The 20,233-nt window shown below is 49.6% G+C and overlaps 1 protein-coding gene across 1 annotated transcript in view; it reads left to right on the forward strand.

Moving 5' to 3' along the window:
• LOC122368058 (insulin gene enhancer protein isl-1-like) overlaps positions 1-20,233 on the forward strand; it is a 66,625-nt gene that overhangs the window by 6,842 nt on the left and 39,550 nt on the right. Inside the window, exons 2-4 of the mRNA XM_043341672.1 lie at positions 494-680; positions 3,065-3,336; positions 14,818-15,104. Of these exons, the coding sequence (XP_043197607.1) occupies positions 494-680; positions 3,065-3,336; positions 14,818-15,104 (746 nt within the window). The remainder of the gene's footprint in view (positions 1-493; positions 681-3,064; positions 3,337-14,817; positions 15,105-20,233) is intronic.

A 20,233-nucleotide genomic window follows, 5' to 3' on the forward strand; every position in this document is an offset into this window, starting at 1 on the left:
CCACTCACGGATAACGCCTGCAGTGCTGCAGAAAATGCGCATGGATTATGTGAGATAGTGCGGAAACGGTAATCAGTTTATGGATGTAAATATTCATAGCTGGCACGCTTTATGATTTATTTATGTAGGCGTAGATTTTGATCAATGGAGAACGTGCTTGCGTGCTCTGGCAGCGGTTTATTTTGGACAGCCATGAGCCAATCTGGAAACACGCCATGACGTCCAAAATCGTGCAGAGTCAGGCTGAGGGGCGTCGTCGCTCTGCCCTGATCAAACATTCCTGATTCCTGATGGACAACAATTTTCGACACTCCACAGTCCACACACGAACATTTCCTCAGCAGTCAGCACCAAAGATCGTGTGTTCAGCTATGCTGATCTTATTGAACATTTTCAAGTAGGAAAACATCTCGTTGTTGCAACAGAATCCTGCCTCAATGCACTCCGTGTTGTCTGATGCCTGTCTGACCGTCTTTTGGTTTCTGTTCGACAGGAAAGAAAACGTCACACTGCGCCGGCTGCGGCGGCGCCATCCACGATCAGTACATCTTGCGGGTCTCCCCGGACCTCGAGTGGCACGCCGCCTGCCTCCGTTGCGCCGAGTGCAACCAGTTCTTGGACGAAACGTGTACCTGCTTCGTCCGGGACAGCAAGACCTACTGCAAGAGCGACTACGTCAGGTGGGTTCACGGCAAAACAGCATATCAGTGGAGGTTACTGGACGGCTTAGCTTTTACCTGTAGGAGATAATAATATTTAGCTTTGAATGCACACCTGAGGTGATGAAATGCAATGACATGAAAGTGGAAGGTATTGTTAAATGAGCTAGATGATTAACGAGCTCAGAAAAATAAAAAGGAGACGAGAGAGGGAGGAAGAGGGACAGACAGGCAGACAGGCATAAAGAGAGAGAGAGAGAGAGAGAGAGAGAGAGAGAGAGAGAGAGAGAGAGAGAAAGAGAGAGAGAGAGAGAGAGAGAGAGAGAGAGAGAGTGAGAGAGAGAGAGTGAGAGAGAGAGAGAGAGAGAGAGAGAGAGAGAGAGAGAGAGAGAGAGAGAGAGAGAGAGAGAGAGAGAGAGAGAGAGAGAGAGAGAGAGAGAGACAGCCAGACAGAGACCGAGATAACCCAGTACTCCCTGTCCTGCCATGACCTCCGATCACATGATCGTCCGTCCGTCAGACTTTGACCGTTCCGTGTTTCCGTGTTTCCCGGGGTCCGCTGAAGCGACAAGCGCTGTTTGACTACAGTGGCGAGAACAGTGGCGGCGTTATTCGCCGCTCGGGCCGGCACAGACGGCTCATTTTGGTCCCCACTCGGCTGATAGCGCCCTATCGGACCGGCACATCTGATTCAACATGCAGCCGTCAGCAGCGAGCGACACAAAAAGCGGTGTCGGGCGAGCAATCACCGCTCAAATTACCGCCCGTCATTAATGTTTAATTGTGGCTGGCAGGCGCACCGGCCGCCAAACGTCACGGGGAGGGCTGCGCGGTCACGGTTTTGACCTGCGCTCCAGCTCACACGCGAGCTACATTGTGCCAACTTGTGATATGGTCACACGTAAAAAGTTGGTTACGCTCTGTCGCATGCTCGAGCCAATGTAAATTGGGGCGGTGGCGATGAATGTGGTGACGGAAACGGTGGCGGTGTGGCGGTGACAGTGAGGGTGACAGTGACAATAGACGCGTTTACATAGGGTTTGTTGCAAGCTTATATCTCCGTCCGTGATGTTGCAAAAGATGCCAATGGTGCTTAACAATTTACAAAATGATCAACTCTAAATATTTGAAGACCACTGCAACGAAATTATCGCCAAATTAACGAGCTAGAGCCTCGTCAAATATGCTATGTAAACCGGGTTAATGACAGAGGTGGTGACAGGGTGACAGTGACGGTGGCGGTGACGGTGACAGCGATAATAACAGTGACAGTGACAGTGACAGTGACAGTGAGGGTGACAGTGACAATGACAGAGGTGGTGACAGGGTGACAGTGACGGTGGCGGTGGCGGTGACAGTGATAGTGACAGTGATAATGACAGTGACGGTGGACGGTGGTGGTGGCGGTACAGTGACGGCGATAGTGACCGTGATAATGACGGTGGCGCCGTGACGGTGGCGGCAACTCTGGTCGAGACGACATGAGCGAATTAACTATATCCTAAAGGACTAATAAAGGACGTCAACGTGAATCAACCCACTGTCACTACAAGTAGTCTGACGGGGCTTCTCACAATTATCTGTTTCCTTATTCCGGTGCTAAGTAATTGTTTGAGGAAAAAACTGTTTGTGGGTGCGCATTACAATGAAAATAGCTATATACACGCAATTACATGCAATCATTAATTATACCATGCAAGTGCTGTCAGAACCTAACTACATAACAAGAAAATGTGCTCCCTCTTCTGCATGGCCGGCAAAAACGTTCTTCATCGAGCCAGGACTAAGAGCATTACCAAAGAATGACGGTGGAAATGCTAAAGCAATATTATGCATGGTTATGTGACGTTTGAAAGCACGTCCTCGTACTATGCACGATAATTAGCCTCACGGGCCGCATTGCAAGGCAATTTGGTCGACGACAGCAATCTTCCCCTGGAACAATGTGAAATCAATAGCCCAAACTTTGGTCGCAGAATTCGGCGCACCACTAAAAGCAAAGTTGGTGCAGACAATCCCGAAATGCTGTTTCACCGAAATGAGGGCGTGCGGTGGGCAAAACAAGGAGGAATGAAACAACAGCTATTGAGGCAAGCCACAGACAGTTGAGGCCTGATGATGACAGCTACTGTCCACAACACGTTTTAATGACAGTTATTTCCTTCGTGTTTCATTGGTAAATTGCCCGTGCGCCGGGTCTGTCGACACAACCGCCACTCAATACGCTCAATTCGTCAAAGTATTCAAAAGTTTTCGGTGCCAGCCGACTTAAATTATTAACTATACTTTAAACCGTGGGAGGAAATATTTGTTCTTTTTCAAAGCCAGGCCTTAAAAGCTATTTTTCGTTTTGCGATTTTGTCACGAACAAATGCTTCTTTGACGACTGATTTGTTTCGTTTCAGGCTGTTCGGAACCAAGTGTGAAAAGTGCGGTGATGGGTTTCGAAAGACGGACTTTGTGATGCGCGCGAAGGACAAAATCTACCACGTGGAGTGTTTTCGATGTGCGCTGTGTGAGAGGCAGCTGGTGCCTGGTGACGAGTTCGCGCTCACCGAGCATGGCCTCTTCTGCAAGGACGACCACCAGACGGACAAACTGTGCGAAAACAACAACAATAACACCAAGGTGGCGGCGTTGGACCTCAAGCAGGAGGCGGCCACGCCAAAGTCCTCAGGTGGGTGGTGAGAAGCGCATTCTCCGTGCATGTCAGCTGTAATTCTGCCGCTCGTTTAGGGGAATATTCGGGATTTGTTTGGAGGGGGTGCGGGGCTCAATTTACTTTTTGACAGCCTCACTTCTACCTCGAGAAAATGAGTCCATGTAAGCAGGAAGATACTCGACTAGTACCACCACTGATTGTGTGATTTATGGTCACTGATTGTTACCGTGGCTTGGTCCTCTAGTGATTCAGCAGATGAACACGTTTGCCCATTATGTAAGCCTCTGCACCAGCTGGTGTGTTTCCCCTGTTGACCTGTCTCCCCCTGAGTGTCCCGGGGGCTACCGGTGGCGGCGGTCTGTCAGTGCAGCTCCCAGGGGTCGGCCTATCCGGGTCGGTCGATACCACCAGACCCTCCCCCAGACACCAGACGCATCCCCAGTGTCCCGGCCCCGCGCCCGACCCGCTCCCAGGACACCTGACACGCCCGCGCCTCACTCAATGAACCAGTTCTGCTTTGGTGACTCTCCAAGCGGGGTTCTCAGTTTTAAAACAGATTACGCGTGGCTGCTGTCCCGGGGGACGTGATCAGTGGGCGGGGGCCACCCGGGCCGGCGGGGGGCTCGCGCTTCATTAGGGCCCGGCTTTCAATGACGCCGGCCGCGTGTCGCGCCCGTTCGGATTAGCCGGGTGGCCAAGGCGTGTGCTCCGTGGACCATATCCAGCCGGGCATCATAGCTGTCAGGGGAGGGGGGCACAGAGCACAGGCCCGGCCAGCAGCCCCCGCAGGCGGCACAACATATTGAGATAACAGCGATAGGCGCGGCCGGTGGATTTGATTATGATTGGCCGCCGCGCCGGGGTGTCTGTGCCGAGGGAGCGCGGGCACCCCGCTATCTGCGTCCGTATCACACTGCGACAAGTGGCCGCCGACGGGGCGGCCGTGATACCGCATGCGCTGATGGTCTCCGGCTGATGGGGTGGCGCGTGGCTCCAGAGCCACCGTTTACCAACGCTGGGAACGCTGGAGGGGAAACAGAGAGGGGAGATGCGGAATATGAGCAGTGAAGTGATCTTGACAATACGGCTGCTTCAAGCGTGAGAGCAGAAATGTGATCCGATTTACATCAAAGGTGAAAGACGAAGGAGATATTTCTATGTGAGCCGAGTACCAACACTCGAATAAGGTTGCTCCATTCCAAACCTAAAAGTCCAAACTTTCGTGCACAAGAAGTGCACAAAAAATGCGGCTGCTCGCAGCCTACACCTGTGAAATGCCTGCATGTTCCGTGGACAGATAATTGTTTTCTCGGCCTGTCATCGAGCCTCTGCACCACATCTCCCGCGGTCCGAAGCGGCTGTTGACGGTTTTGTTCTGTGCCGTGTGTCAGCAGCTGTTGACAGGTCTGTTCGTCGCCGTATGTCAGCAGTTGTCGACAGCTCGGTCGGCAGATGGCCGTGCTGCACCGCCCACCCGTTCTGGACCGACGATTGGCGCACATTTGTCGCCTCTGCGCCGCGGTTGTAGCGGCGTCAGCTGGCGTGCGCGGGCTGTGACCGGCTGACCGGCGCCGGCCTCTCATTATGTGCCGGTGTGGGCCCGCCAGAGAGGGCCACTTGGCCAGCAGCAGCAGCACAGTCATGCCGTCTCAGACGCGCCAGGCGCGCCGCGGACCGGGAGGAATGGCCGACGATTGGTGCTGGCCAGCCAGCACCTGACCGGGATGATGCTGTGAGGAACTCGGTGCCGGCTGGCAGGGAACAGGGAACGGCGAACTGACGAGCAAGGTAGTTAGAGGGAAGTGAAGCGCCTCTATAATAACTCTCAGCTTGCTTAAATAGCTAAATTAGCTTCAAGTTTTTTTCCGGACCTGTGACCAAAGAAGCAGTAGGTACTTGAACCCGCAGGAACGCCAGAGTATCGCAGAATGCTCATACCGCCAGCACATTCCTTATAGGACCGTGCTTACTTTGCAGAACGGCTCAGAGCAGAACAAGGTACATTGCTGTCCAGTTTGGTCCCCTGTCTGGAAACAGTGATTACCAGTATGACGTCAGTTAGACGACGTCACCAGAGGCGCATCACCACATCTTTCCTCAAGCCGGTGACGGCAGTGTGAGCGGGAGAGTCTGGTGTCAGCTAGCCGCTCCGGTCACATCAGCAGGCACCGGCCGCGGCACCGGCGCACGCCTGCAGCCGCCTTCAAAGGGTACCGCGCGCACCGGCGCATTCCATTCCTCTCCGATAGGCGGCCGTTGTTTGAGAAAAGGGCGCATCGCCGGGCCAGCGGCGCCGTATCGAGAGCCGGGGACTGGCTATCTTCTCAAGTACACAGCGCAGAGTAGACTACAGGTAAACGTCAACGGGGCTCCGGAGCGCGTGAATACACACAAACAGGTGACGGCGCTCGCGTGAAAGGCACAAACGAATGCGCACAGACATACGCATCATGTGCTGCAAGTCATGGGCGCAAAAGCTGACTACGTTTATTTGCGAGCTATTTCATTCAGCCTCTTTTAGGTATGCTATGCTGGCTCTCACACACTTTGCGCAGTTAAGTTCATTTTGATGCACTTCTTGTTTTTTGTGCGCATCTCGGTACCCTGTTTTTGTCTTGCGTAGTGGATTAAGTTGCCGTACATTTGCTCATCCCGTCCCATTCACTCCCTCGTTCCCTTTCCCACATAAGCATGTTCCCTTCCCCGTCTCCCATTTCCCCGCTCTCCTTTTCCTGTCTCCAGTATCTCCCATTTCCCATTAACCGTCCCACCGACCCAGTGCGCCCTTTCCCCTGTTTCCCCACTCGCTGTCCATCAAACGTTTCCCTGTCCCGTTTCCCCGTTCCCCGTTCCACGCATTCCTCTTCCCCTTTACCCGTCCCACGCACATTAGCGCGGCGGTACGGCCGTCAGCCGTCCCGTGCCGCGCGGCGTGCCTCGTCATGGCCTGCGGGGATTGGGCCGCCGCCGGCACGTGTTCCACGTGCGACTCACGTCACGTGGCACGTGCCGCTGGCAGCTTACCAATCGGAATGAGGCGCCACGTCATGACAGTGAGTTGTACGCAGCCCAAAACGGCCGTATATCGAGCCAGGTGAAATGTTTACTAGAATCAAATCCCTATGGCTGTAACTAGGACATTTCGTTTCAATAATGCAAATGCAACACTGGTGAAGTTACGTGTATGATCAAAGAGTTAACGTGAAGGCGTTTGATATGCAAGAATGACTGGCATGCTGCCACGGTCAGTGCAATAGTCCATATAGCTTAGCATATGATTTGGTCTAATGTTTGCATTTCACAAGACCTAACAATGAAACGGGATGAAAATGGTACCGTTTGATTTGGAGCATATAATGCATTCGTCACCACTGCTTTTTTGTTATTGTTGTTTTTGTATGAACCATTCACATGCCCCCCTGCTGACTGGAAGATAGAAGTATCGGAACAAACCTTTATCAAAATCTCATAGAAGCAATCCTTGTTCGATTGGTTTCTGTCGCTCGCATTTAAATTCTTAGCTCGGTGGAAGTTGACTCTAAGATAGCCATTAACTAAGGATAGAAAAATTAACTAAAATCCTCAATTGCTGGAGCAAAAACTCACCGGAAAGTCGTATGTGCATACAACACGGTTATGGATGAGTCCACAGTGGCCAGTTTGGTTTCAGTGGATCTCAATATGAAGGCAGCGTTGAACGCTGACAGTTACCTACTATTGAATCTTATGTCGTTTCATTATACTCATAGCTGTTAGAGCTCTTCTAAGTGACCACCACACCCTAACATTAGTTTTGAGCAGGGTTTGGTGTTTGTTTGATTTTTTAAATAAACAAACATAAACTAACTGTTCACGAACAAATGTGTTCGCGAACAAGTGACGTCATCGGTCAAATTTTGGTAAACAAACAACGAACAGTTCGCGAACGTTCATGAACTGTTCGCGAACACGGTAAAGAGGGGGTAGATATGTAAGACCCCCTCCGTAGCCATTTCGCTCCTAATTGAGATAGATACTTGCGGAAAAAGCCAGCGTCTGCGTCTTTACGAACGACAGCGATTGGTATCGGATTTGAAGGTCTTACACCAACCGGTGACCCTTGAGGTCAGGTCAAGTGTCATAAAGTAGGGGTTTGGTTTTTGGTAAATAACTTCGCCACAAATGGTGGCAGAGCCGCGAATATGGCACCATCGTGCTCGTCGTGGCCAGGCGCGTCGAATGATATACTTTTGTTTTGATTAAGTCTTTTTAGGATGTTGACCTCAGGTCAAGGTCATGTCAAAGCCACTCGGGTCACAAAGCTGCATGGAGGATGTCATGCTGCATGTCATTCGATGTGGCAGCTCTTTCTGAGTCAATTGATGGCTCAACCGACTCGCTAGCTCAATTTGATCGAAAGTTATTAGCGAAAAGCTTCGACTGCACCAAACAACCTTAGTGGGGTCTTATATGACGTCATGCAAGGTCTTAAATGCACAATTTAAGCCTCAGCGTTGCAATAATAATTATGAATCACGATTCCATGTGCTTGAGATATGACTGGTGCATTTTTCACATGTAAAACATGCCTGCAGTCGTGTCTACACCGCACCGCATGATAATAATTGCTCGAAAGACCTATCAGAAATGATGACTTGTTCATGAACGTTCATGAACGTTCATGAACTGTTCGTGAACAGAGAATCGTTGGTGAACATGTGACCTTGAATGCCAACATTCGTTAACTATCAAATAAACAAACAAACAAACATTGTTCATGAACTGTTCATGAACAAATATACAAACACCAAACCCTGATTTTGGGTTGAGATAGCCAAATTGGGGTCCCTGGCCTGCACTTACCTACCGCTTTGGGCACGCACAACATCGAGAAAAGCTTAGATTCTGAGATATTTAATTTCAAATTTGCAGTTTTCAGATGCTAAGGAGCTATCGCATTTGTATGCCCCCTTAGAACTTGTGACGTCAGCGCAGGTCTACCGATTTTAGATATTTTACTAAAACGTTTTGATAATACGTGGTGGTATATGCTGCTTTGCGTGCAACATCTGCCGCACTTTAAGAATGCCAAATTATTGCTTCCAAATGACGTCGAAGGAACAGCGGAGGTAAAAAAGTAAAAAAGTAAAGGTCTAATATCTTGAAAACCAGTGATTATTTTTCGGCGAAATTTGATAGATATTCATCTTCGAACTTTCTGAACCATGGGACATAACTTTCATGCAAATTCATGAACGTTTTAAAGTGGAAGGGTCCCTTTAAAACCATCCTGCCCAATGCCTATACGTATTTTTCATCAACGAACATTTCCCATAGTTTGTCAACTAATCCCCGAAATTATCTTCACTACATACACAGTTAGTAGAGATTAGTGATGTCAATTACAGAACATCTGAATACCGATACCAAACCAAATCCCAACATAAACCGTAAGGAAATACCGATACCGAACCAACTTCATAACATGAGGGAAATACCGACTTTTTACCAATTGCTCAGCCTTCCTATACATTAGTGAGGGCTCATAATACCAACAAAATACCAAGAACATTAGGATTGAAATACCAAATACCAAGTGGTATCGGTTTGGTATCGGTATACCAAAAAGTTGGTATCCGATTGACATCTCCAGTAGAGATGTCAATCAGATACCAACTTCTCGGTATACTGATACCGAACCGACGCCAGCTTGCTATTTTGCATTTCAAGGCTAATGCATTTGGTATTTTGCTGGCATTGTGAATCGCCGCTAATGCAAAAGAGGCTGTGAATTTGGTAAAAAGTTGGCATTTTCCTCAGTTTCCCAAGTCGTTTCGGTTTCGGTATTTTTCCATGTTTATTGTTAAAATGTGGTTTGGTATCGGTATCAATTGGTTTACTATACATCACTGCTATCATAACCTCACATATGTAGGGTGAATAGGTCAAAAACGCCCCCCTTAAGCGCGAAACCTTCTGACACTCAACCCAACACAGATTACTTAAACCTTTGGGCACCATCATGTAGCTCATTCTTTTTACTACGCTTTGAGACCAAGAAAAGACACCTGCGTGTGGTACTTAACCCCCCAAAAAGGTTTTCGCATACCCTTACAAAAGGGCGTTTTGCCCCATACCCTGGGTAATACGCCCACACCCATGTGCAAAGCGCCCCCACCCCATCCATCAACAGAAAATGAATAGCATGGCAGAACTTGACGTCATTCTGACGTCATTTGTGGTCAACCTATCATAGCCTTTGGAATAAAATTTTGTTGCAATGTGTAAAATGGATGCCCGGAGGAGTCCTGAAAGTTTGGTGACGATATCTGCAGTCATTTAGGATATATCAGCAAAAAAGGACAGGGAGAGGCCTTTTCGGCCCCGACCTACAGGGCGCTACCCTGCACTCTTACCACCGTGCAAAACGCCCCCCTTTCAGAAAACTGGGGGCGTCTTGCCCCATGCATCGAGTAGGCGTCTTGCCCCATCCACTCCATTTCCGGTCAACAAAATATTGACAAAAAACGCGCCACTAACGCCGCAGCATAATACATTCAACAGAATGACAATAAAACGCAGTTTTGAGTGATGTGCACAATAGCAAGTTTTGTGATATAAAGAGGGCATCAAAATATTAGGAATCTTCTGTAAAAACAACAAAAACAACACCCAAAACCAACATCAGCTCCTACCCACGCTGCTCCTCAAGACGCAGAACCGGAAATAGAGACCTGCGTAAACAAGCAGCTGACTGTTCTGAAAGACAGGATAAAACACCTATCCGTCGATAAGAAATACGATTTTTTTTAGGGGAGGCGTTTAACCCAGGGGTGCGTTTTCCCCACAGTTACCCTAATCACACTTCCCGCTGTTATCATACTGGCACGGACATGCATGTTTCACTGTTTCGCCTGCAACTTGTATTAGGGTATTTAATCAGCCACGTGCCTCAGCTCAGGCGAATCACATGTAATTCATGCGGGTCACAAGTGTCTGTCATCACGAATGGTAATGCAGGACCAGCCGTCCACACTGCACGTAATTCCGGTATTACGTGGAACTATTGCGTGGAACAGACGTAATACCATAGCTGACATCACAGGCAGGACGTATGTGAGTCGTGAAAGGGTTCGGGAGCTGGATAAGGATATACCTATGTTTTACAACTACCTTTATGTATTTGGTGTGGGAAAACAATTACACAAGTGCATCTCGGAAACAACATTTTGGAGCATTTCGGAGCAATGCATTTTCGATTTCCCTAATGAATTCCCAAGGAGTCCTGAGTTCCCGACTAATTGTGAGCTTATGTAGTCTGGAACAGTAACGCAGTCACAGGCATTGTGCTTCTCTTGAGCCTGACCCCTGAAATTCCTGTCTTTTAACGTATGCTGGTTTTCCACAATCGCTTTGAAAACGATTCTATGCTCCCCTCGCTAATCATTCTTATCAACTCCCACTCTGACCGCCCGCGTCATAAAAGGTTCTGACCGGGAAGCGGTAAAGAGGTTTTTAAACATTCGCTTACAAATTATGTTGATGGTTTGAAATAACTGCTGACTTAACTCTCGCCGGACCTATTGGTTTTCTACATACGCGCCGGCCGAGGGGGGGGGGGGGGAGCGGGTACGACCCTCGCTCACCGTTTCGCCACTGGAAGAGCTAGCGCGTCGCGGAAAAAACGAGTGTGTGCGCCGTTACGAGACGCAGAGATTGATACCCGATTTTAAGGTCCTAGGTAAGCCGGTGACCTCTGAGGTCAGGTCAAGTGCCCCAAGGGACGGTTCCGTTTTTGGTGAATAACTTCGCAAAAAACAGCCGCAGAGCCGAGATTTTGGCAGCATCGTACTCGCCTCGCTCAGGCGCGTCGAATGATGTACTTTTTATTTGGGTGAGGTCAACTTAGGGTGTTCCGTGTTGACCTCAGGTCATGGTCAGGTCAGCACCCCCAGGTCACGAAATTGGACGAAGTAGGTCATGGCGCATATCATTCGATTCGGCAGGTCTTCCTGAGTCCATGGTGGCTTTCCCGACTCGCTAGCTCAATTTGATCGGGAGTTATTGACGAAAAACTAATATGACCCTAATGACGTCATAAATGACGTCACGCAAGGTCAACATTGCAAAAGTGACGCATCTAACCTTGCAAGGAGTGCACCAAAGCACGATTCTGTGTGCTTTAGATAGTTGGAGATCGTTCCCGGCGCCAGAATAGCAATTTTCATTTTCCCCATTGACTCATAATGGTGAGGTCGCGAAAATGACCTGACCTCATATGACCTTTCGGAAAAATCCGAGATATACAAGTTGTGAGACTCGTAATCGATATTAGATTCTGCAAGTTTCATTTCCCTGTGAAAGCTCCTCAGTCCTCTGGCAGTGAGGACGCTGCGAAGTTGCGACATCTGAAGACCGTGCAGAGGTTCACTTATGACGTCATAGGTCAGTGACCTGACTTGACCCGAAAATGCAGTCGGTGTCAAAAGATTTGTCTTGAATCAAAGGTCAGGTATGCCAAGTGTCAGCTCTTTATCGCCAGCGTGTTCGGAGCTATCGCGAAAAAAACCCATGGGAGTGCGGCACCCGCCCGCCCCCCTCGGCCGGGGAGGTTTAATTCAAAATGAGAATGTCATTTAAGTTAGATTTTGTCCAGGCACGAAAGCAAAGTGTCTTTTTCTCCTTTAGCTTTCCAACCGAACAATCCTAGTCATTTTCTCTTTTCCTCCATGAAATTCACGTCAATCTTCGTCCGACTGCCAACAAGAAATAAATCGCTCAATCGTTGGGCGGCCGCGCCCCGTTTTTCGTCGGAGCGCCCCAGTGCAGTGGCGGCGTTTTTCCCTGCGAGTGCGTCAATGCATTATCTCACGGGCCGGTGGGTGGATCCGTCAGTCGGTCTCCACGGCGGACATAAAACGCCGGGCCGAGTGGCGGCGGCGCCGCGCCGGCGCCTCGTCCCTCTGCGCCGTCCACGCGCCGCCTGTTTGATATGTCTGCCGGGTAGCCGCGCGCCGCCCGTATGTAAATCCGGCTGAGTTATATTTCATTTATTGGACACTAATAGGGCCGGTCGGACCGCGGAAGCCGCCAGTGTGGCGCCACACCGGCGCGCCGCCGCGAATCGGGATTAGTTGAGCAGCTGATCGGAGTGTCCACGCGGAGGGATGTCCTCCCACGGCGACCGGTCGTCCTCTCTCCGGACCGGAAGAGCGTCATAGAGGAGGAGCGGCGGCATTTCCTGTCGGACGGACAGTCGGACAGTCGTGCTGACGGTATCTTTGTTGGATCTCTGAGGTTTTCAGATGACGCGTAACACATTTGAGATGTAAGTGCGTGGGTGGTAGCCGGTAGGTACAGATAGCGCAGGCTGGAATGCCACACTGGACCCGCGCAATGTGCAATGTGCGATGCGCATGCATTACTCTTGCAGTGGATAAGCAAATGCTAGATGCTCTTGATAAAAATGAATTTGAGGGTCCAATACCTTGATCAGGAAGCTCAATTCAGGTGTGTAGTTCTTCACGCATTTTTCTGATCTAGTAGTTAAAAAGTAAAAACCAAAATCAAGAAGATGAAATGAAAAAGTAGGCAAACCATGATGAAATTGGTAGCAAAAAGCTATGCTTTGTTGGTGCTGGCCTCCAAAACCTTTCTCAATAAAGCAAACCAATCATGCTATCTTTCGCTGATAAAAGTGATAAAGCAGGTCACTCGTCGTTCGTGATGCCTGCTCATCGTGACGTGTTAATCCACACCACGGCTCTCGTCAGTGCGCTTGTTTCGTGCGGTGGAACCATCACACCTCTCTATATCCTATGGGCCCGGTCACTATCCTGTGCCCCCGCGGGCAGTGGATCATTCAGAGGGGGGGGGGCAGCTGGGTACCGCCAGGCCCCATCCACACACGCCCAATTAGGCCCGCCCCGACCTGGATGACGTCACCACTGGCGGCTGCCAGGCGCGTGGCTAATTAGAAGTCAGAATAATTTATCATAATGAGATACAAAACGAGACCCCGGGGAGAAGCGGCCAAGGACGCGTCCAGCGCAGAAAACCTGAGAGTCTACACCCGGGAGATTCGGCCCCTGTAATGCACCGACAGCACAGTGAGCTCCGCTTATGGAGTCGTAATAGAGTTACTTGACCGCGCGCTGAGCGGTGTGTGTGATGTGGGGCCGGCAGAGTGCCGTCATCAGGCAGCCCGCCGACCGCAGGCGCCGCGGGAGGCGCCGCCTGACCCTGCTGCCGCCCCTGCCGCCGCCGCGGGGGTCCATGATGCGGCCGGCCGCGGACGAGCTAATAAAGCCACCGGAATTACTGATCAGTTTCGCGCACGGCCGCCCAGACCCGAGTCGGGCCCGGCGAGTTTAAATAACATCGCGTGTCAGGTCTTGTCACGGGCTATATTTCAATGTGCCGGGAGTCGGATCGATGTGATGGGCCTGTTTTGGGGCCAGCCATCGAACGGACTTTCCATTGGCCGTGGGAGGGTGCTTGTAGTGGAGGGTCAGTCAAATTTGGATAGAATAGGACAATTATTCTGCGAACTTTGGCTGTCAACCACGCATTGTTGCACGATTGATTGTGCTAAAAGCATAAGGAGATTGGAAAAGGAAAGGGTAAAACGGCAATATTTTTTTTACGCCAAAACCGAGCGCTACTTATATTGATCGGAATGCATTGCATAGTGAAAATGAACAAAGGACAATATACCTTTTTAATCTTTGGCACCCTTTCGCTGCTGCACTTCTTTGACGTTCTTTATTTTGTCACTTAAGCTTGCTAGAAATGGCTGCAATATGCCCCTGAGACCACCATGTTCGCTCAGGGCCGTAACTCCACCGTAAGCTCCCGGCATTGTTTGAAATCAGCCTGTTAAATGGGCCGCTGTAAAATAATGCCTACTCAACGTGTGTCCTAAGTCACCGTTTAATTGCGGGTCACAAATCTGCAGTGTGGGATATGTTACTCTCATGCGTGCTGCCTCAGTGACTGCGCTCGGCGTGTCAGCGATGAACACATGTAATTGTCGACCTCTGACCCTTGGGAGTGTCGCTCTGGTGCGGCCCTTTTGATGACACCTCTTCAAAGGTGCCGCACCTCGCCCTGCTGGGAGAAGCTTCAGTAACTCACTACTGTGTGCCTATCTTACGAGCTGCCCGTCAGCCTACCTTTAAGTAGGTTTTTGTCCGTCTGAGTCACCTTTTTAGCCTGGGCTTTCTCAGTTGTCTCTGCAGAGGATTACTTCCTCGAACGACTTTATTTATCCCGGTGGATGCTACTCAAAGATTGAAGGCCGCAGAGATAACTGAATTCTTTCCCATATTCACCAGCTATTCATCACTAATGTGACCTTTCACGTGCTGTTCCTTCTTGCATTACAGTTCCATTGACGAGTTGATGAGCTTCAGACATGGATCTGCGTCTATGTCTGAATAGTTCTATCTATTTTGAGTCACGGAGATTCTCCCCGGACTCGGCTGAACCCCTGACCAGCCGCTCTTTCGTCGGCAGTGCCATCGCCCTCGGCCGACAGCTCCGACGCCACCGTATCCAGCAAACGAGAGCGAAAGACCGGTGACAGCAAGACGACCCGCGTGCGGACTGTGCTCAACGAAAAGCAGCTGCACACGCTGCGCACCTGCTACAACGCCAACCCGCGGCCGGACGCGCTCATGAAGGAACAGTTAGTGGAGATGACGGGGCTTAGCCCGCGAGTGGTGCGCGTCTGGTTCCAGAACAAGCGCTGCAAGGACAAGAAGCGGGAGATCTACCTGAAGCAGATGCAGGAACAGGGGAAGGTGAGTGGCCGGCTGGCTAGGCCTCGGTCTTTCCTCATTCCAGGGCCAGGGGTCATGACGATCTCAATAGTGATGGAAGTTTTGGAATTTCGATGGATTGTTTTTGGGGACTTGCCCAACTTTATCCTCACTTCACTTTATACCCAATGATGCTCAGGTATACGGCATCAAACGCGGTGGATATTGTGCAATGTGCAAGCATTGACTCTCGGTGCGGGTGGCTGACTGTGACGGCTGACCGCCCCTCTGCAATGGCGCGGTCCTCCTCCCCTCGCGCGGGGCCGCGTGCAGCGCCGCTCGGTTAGGGCTCTCCGGGGACGGGCGGGCGGCTGTGGGCCCAACTAAGTCCACCCTGGCGTGCAGACTGATTAGTGCAGTTGCGGCGGCTCCGACAGCGTCACTGCAACCCGGCACACCGCTCCGCCAGCCTGTCGATACTATCGGGCCGACAGTAGCATGTCCCTGTACAGCGGAGAACACAGGGACACCAACAGACACACAGGTGCACACAAACATACAGACAGAGGCTGAACTGAAACGGGCAGGCACGCGGTCAGTGGAACTCAGAAAAGGGAACGTTTTGTGCTGTTGAAAAAACATACACTAGATATTACAGTTATAGCATGCATGCTTGAACCTCCGGAACAGTCACAGGCCTTTACCAAACTCCTCACGTCGAAACCAGCAAGGCAGAACGAGATGAACAGATTTCGATGTCTGTCGTCGGTTCGTCGGAATCCTGTCGGTTGCGATATGGAATATGGGTACTAATAACGTTGATATTGACACCCTTGAAGTCGGTCATCTATAAACATTACATAGTTAATTCATATCCAAGCCCCAGCAAAAATAATTAAGAATATCGCCATAAGGTTTGAGCCTTGTCATCTCCAAAGGAGACAATCCGAACAGACCAAGGAGACAATGCGAACAGACCTAACAACACGTCATAGCAACGAACACCGGCACGAAGCCACGTGCTTCAAACGAGTACGTGCCACATTCCAGCGTTGTTACTGCGGTGGAGCGCTCGTTAAGCCGCTAACTGGCCAAATTACCACCGCTGTATCATCGGTGCCAAATTAAAACATGCATATTTGATGCTAAATCTCTAAAGCCATTCAGTGGCGGCAACGTTGCATGGTGTTTCATAGCGCCGGGTGTTCCCTTGCAAACAGAGAGAATTCGTGCGAGGTAGTGCTGTGGCAAAGGAAATTCAAGGCTAATTAGTTTCTTTCAAATTGTGCAATGCGTCGCTGGCCGAGCGCGGCCAGTTAGGTTTGTGCTTTTGGATCGTATTTGCTTTCTCTGTGTGTTTCTGACTTCATTGCGATGTCTGATTTCCTATTTTGTGTTTTGAATGACACAAGTGGCTGACAACTTTGATATTCATCTTTCGAAGCTCTCATGCACATGCGCATTGGGCCCTCATGCGCCATCTCATCATATTCGCTCATGATTGCTCATTCACACCTGGGTACACTGATAACTTGTTTTATAAATCCTGAAGTGTTAGTGCGTTAGGAGAGAGTACGAGGCACACAAACTTTTTTGTCACACACCGGCGAGTAAAATCGATTCATGTAGCCTCGCAAAGAGAATAAACGCTGTTGTTTTACTTTACCAACAGAATTTACCCTAGCGAAGAGGATAAACGCTGCTGTTTTACTCTACAATGAGTAACAACAGAGTTAACCCTCGCTTAGAGAATAGGGAAGATTGAAATAGTTTTCATTGTGCTGATAAACATCGCAAATAAAGCAGGTTTTGACAGAAGTAAATAAAAACGTATATAACTCTCCTTAACGATGCTGTTGTTAACGTTGCAGTACATCACTTTTGTTCTTAGGCACTCGAAAAACAATAGTCAGCTGTGGTAAATAATAGCAGTATGAATTAAATTGAAATTGAAATAAGACTTTTCATAAATTATTCTTGGCATCTCAAGACCAAGTTCAACACAAGGAGTTGTTTACCAGCTTAAAGTGTTTCCTTCAATAAAATGCAATTTAACTTGCATTACGAGTTACGACTCACAATTTTCAGACACTTGGGACTGCTGAAATAATGGGCCCTGGTGTGAGTTATTTACTAGCATTACATGTGCAACGAATGTGGTGCCAAATATTGCCAGTGCATCAATTATTCAATATCTTCAAGCGATTGATATCTTCAAATCATTGCTAATAGAAACAAAAGGAATGAAAGATGTATCTTACCTTGATAAACGCTGGAACATCAGCTTGAATCCGCGAAATACAAGGTGTGAAGACGAATGATTGTGACACTGACCGTGACTGTGACGCAGTCTGACAAAGCCAATGTCTTTGACCGTGACGCAGGGCAATACTGTAGCCGTGACAGTCACAGTGGCTCAATGATTTTGGCATGGTTATTGGTTAGGTATTACTTTTTAGTTACTCAGATAAAGCAGTGGTCTAGCTGCGACTGCGTGCGACTGTGTCAGTGACTGAATCTTTGTCTAAGTCGGTGCCTGTGACGGATTCTTTGAGAGTCTGGAAATGCATACACTGACTGCGCTTTTGACTGCAGTGGTGACTTACTGAATCCGTGCTTTTGACTGAGTCTGGTGCGGTGACTGAGGCTGGGTCTGTGCCTGTGACTGAGTCTGCCCTTTTGACTGCGACTGCAGTGCGGTGACAGGTCAACAGTTGGTTTATTTGGCCGTGCCGTGGCGTTAATTGATGTGTGGCCCGGGTGAGGCCATTGTTTGGGCCTCGCTGGCCGGCCGTTTGTTGTTTCGGTGGTATTTTGACAACATCTGGGGGTCCTGTCGGTCCTCAACATCGCGCGCTGCCGCGGACGGGACAGGAGGAATGGCCGCGGGGCGTGCTGGAACATCAGGAGCCATACTGGCCGGGGGTGTTGGCCAATCGGTGGGTGAGGCTGTTACGTGATTGTTATTGAGCTGTTAACAGAGATGCAATATGTCATCACCACTGCCATCAATGTCCGTTGTTGCAGACTAGTGTGCCTCGCAAAGCATGTTGGTGATGAAGTGGTGCATTCGAGTTATGTAAAGAAAGCGGTACAGTTTATGAATTAGCCGTCGTATGACAACGCTACATTGAATGACTTTAACCCTCGCCCGTATAGGGGGGGGGAGGTCGAACGGACCCCCCCATGGTTTTCGCGAATAACTCGCGTAAAAAGCGGCCGATCGCGACAAAACTTTCAGTACCCTCGCGTTCATCAATTTCACACCTACCCTGAAAATTTCATGACCCTGACCCAAATGACCTTTGACCTGTGACCTACTTTTCGAGACCATGTTTGGCTGGAATCGCGATTCGGTGTATGTCGGCTCGCATTAGCCGCGCGTTTGCAGTCTTTTCGTGGTTTCAAGCGTTCAAACATGTGATATGATGTTGCCCCCATGCATTATGGTGGGTGTCAAGGTCACCTGAAGGTCAGGTCAGGTCATTGACCTTTGATGACCTTGGTTCACTTTTTCGAGTTTTACATGTTTCTAGGCCAGTTTTTGGAGCTGAATTCGAATTTAGCAACCATATGAACATTTACGAAGTAGTTTTGGTGCCTTCGTAACATGTTACGAAGCTGTCAGAGGCGGTTGCCACCTACTACGAATACGCTTACTGGTTGACCTGACCTGACCTGACCCGACCTGGCCTAAATACAAAAAGACATCATCTGTGATCAAAACTAACATGATATTCGTGATCAGCACCCGAAAAACCCCCATAGCAGCCACACTTTACGACGTTGTAACAGGTCCCGATTTTCCCGCCTTTGGGGTCATTGACCTGACCTGCAAGGTCAACCAATGACCTAGGACCTTAAAATTGGGTATCATCGGCTTCCTCTCGTCACGGGCAACACGCTCGTTTTTTCCGCGAAGCTCTAGCTCGATCAGGGGCGAAACGGCAAGGGGGGGGGGGTCCAACGGACCCCCCCCCCCCCCTTATACGTTCGCGGCTGGAAAAACACCAATACGGGCGAGGGTTAAACTATATCCTGCCAACAAAGAATATCATTTTACCTACAAGAGTGCTAGGAGAATAGGTATCATCGTTGCATGTAGGGCTACATCGTTCATATCGGAAGGGTGAGAAAAATCAATGGCTTCAGTATTTATCGTTTTCCGAAATGTTCTGAAGTAGTCACAGTCCCATAGATAAAGTTTATGTGTACCTATCTGCACCAATTTTATTATTGGTGTAAATTCATCAATGTTTTCAATCCTGAGCAAACTAATAAAATTACCTGCTCTCAGCAAAACCGCAATATTCAGGGTCAATATTCAAATGGTAAAATTATCTTATTTCACAACCCGACATACAAAATTGTATCAAAAGAAATAAAAATGGCGCCCTGAGGGCTTGCCGTGTAAGGCCCTGCACAAAGCCCTGCGACCCGCAGCAGGTGGTGGTACTGTTTCCAATAGTCACGCTTTGCTGCATTTGCGCGGCTCTATTACATCCCCCTCCCATGAAATACGGACTCAATATTTGCACTCGCCCGTTTCACAGGAAATTAGAAACAACTTTGCTCATCGAGAAGTGGCGACCGGCCGCAATTATCGGCTGTAGCACTGTGCACCTGTGTGCCGAGCTTTAAACGGCTCATTTTCCACCGGCCCGCTTGTTGGATCAGAAACATAACTGGGCAGTAAATAGACGTTGCACGGCGCGACATTAAAAATGCATGCGTTAAGTGGCGCGGGCAGACGCCGGGGCCCTGGTTGGCAGACAATGTATGTCGTTCGGATGGTGGGCGGCGGGCGGCGGACGGCTTTGGGGCACACCAGGGGCCCTGCAAGGCACGTGGCGTGCCCATTGGTCGCACCATAGCCGCCGCCAAGCCATTCTCCCATCGAGCCCGGAACAGGCAATCGACACCAACCAATTTGGAGCGCCGCTGTTATATCCGGTCCATATTTTGCAACAAACTGCCGTCAATTGGTGGCGGTGCACTCGGAAGTTTCGACCGCTGCGACTCGTGTCCGGAATGGCCCCGTGCCCTGTGGCGCAATGAGTTATGAGGTAGCAGGTCACATGCCTCTTACAATCCAAGACCATAATTGCTACTGATTGTTTTGACTTGATATGATTGCTAAGCTTTGTACCTTACCTTTTACCAACCATTTT

This window comes from Amphibalanus amphitrite, unplaced genomic scaffold (assembly GCF_019059575.1).
Source record: "Amphibalanus amphitrite isolate SeventyFive unplaced genomic scaffold, NRLGWU_Aamphi_draft 000919F_arrow, whole genome shotgun sequence".
Classification (NCBI taxonomy): domain Eukaryota; kingdom Metazoa; phylum Arthropoda; class Thecostraca; order Balanomorpha; family Balanidae; genus Amphibalanus; species Amphibalanus amphitrite.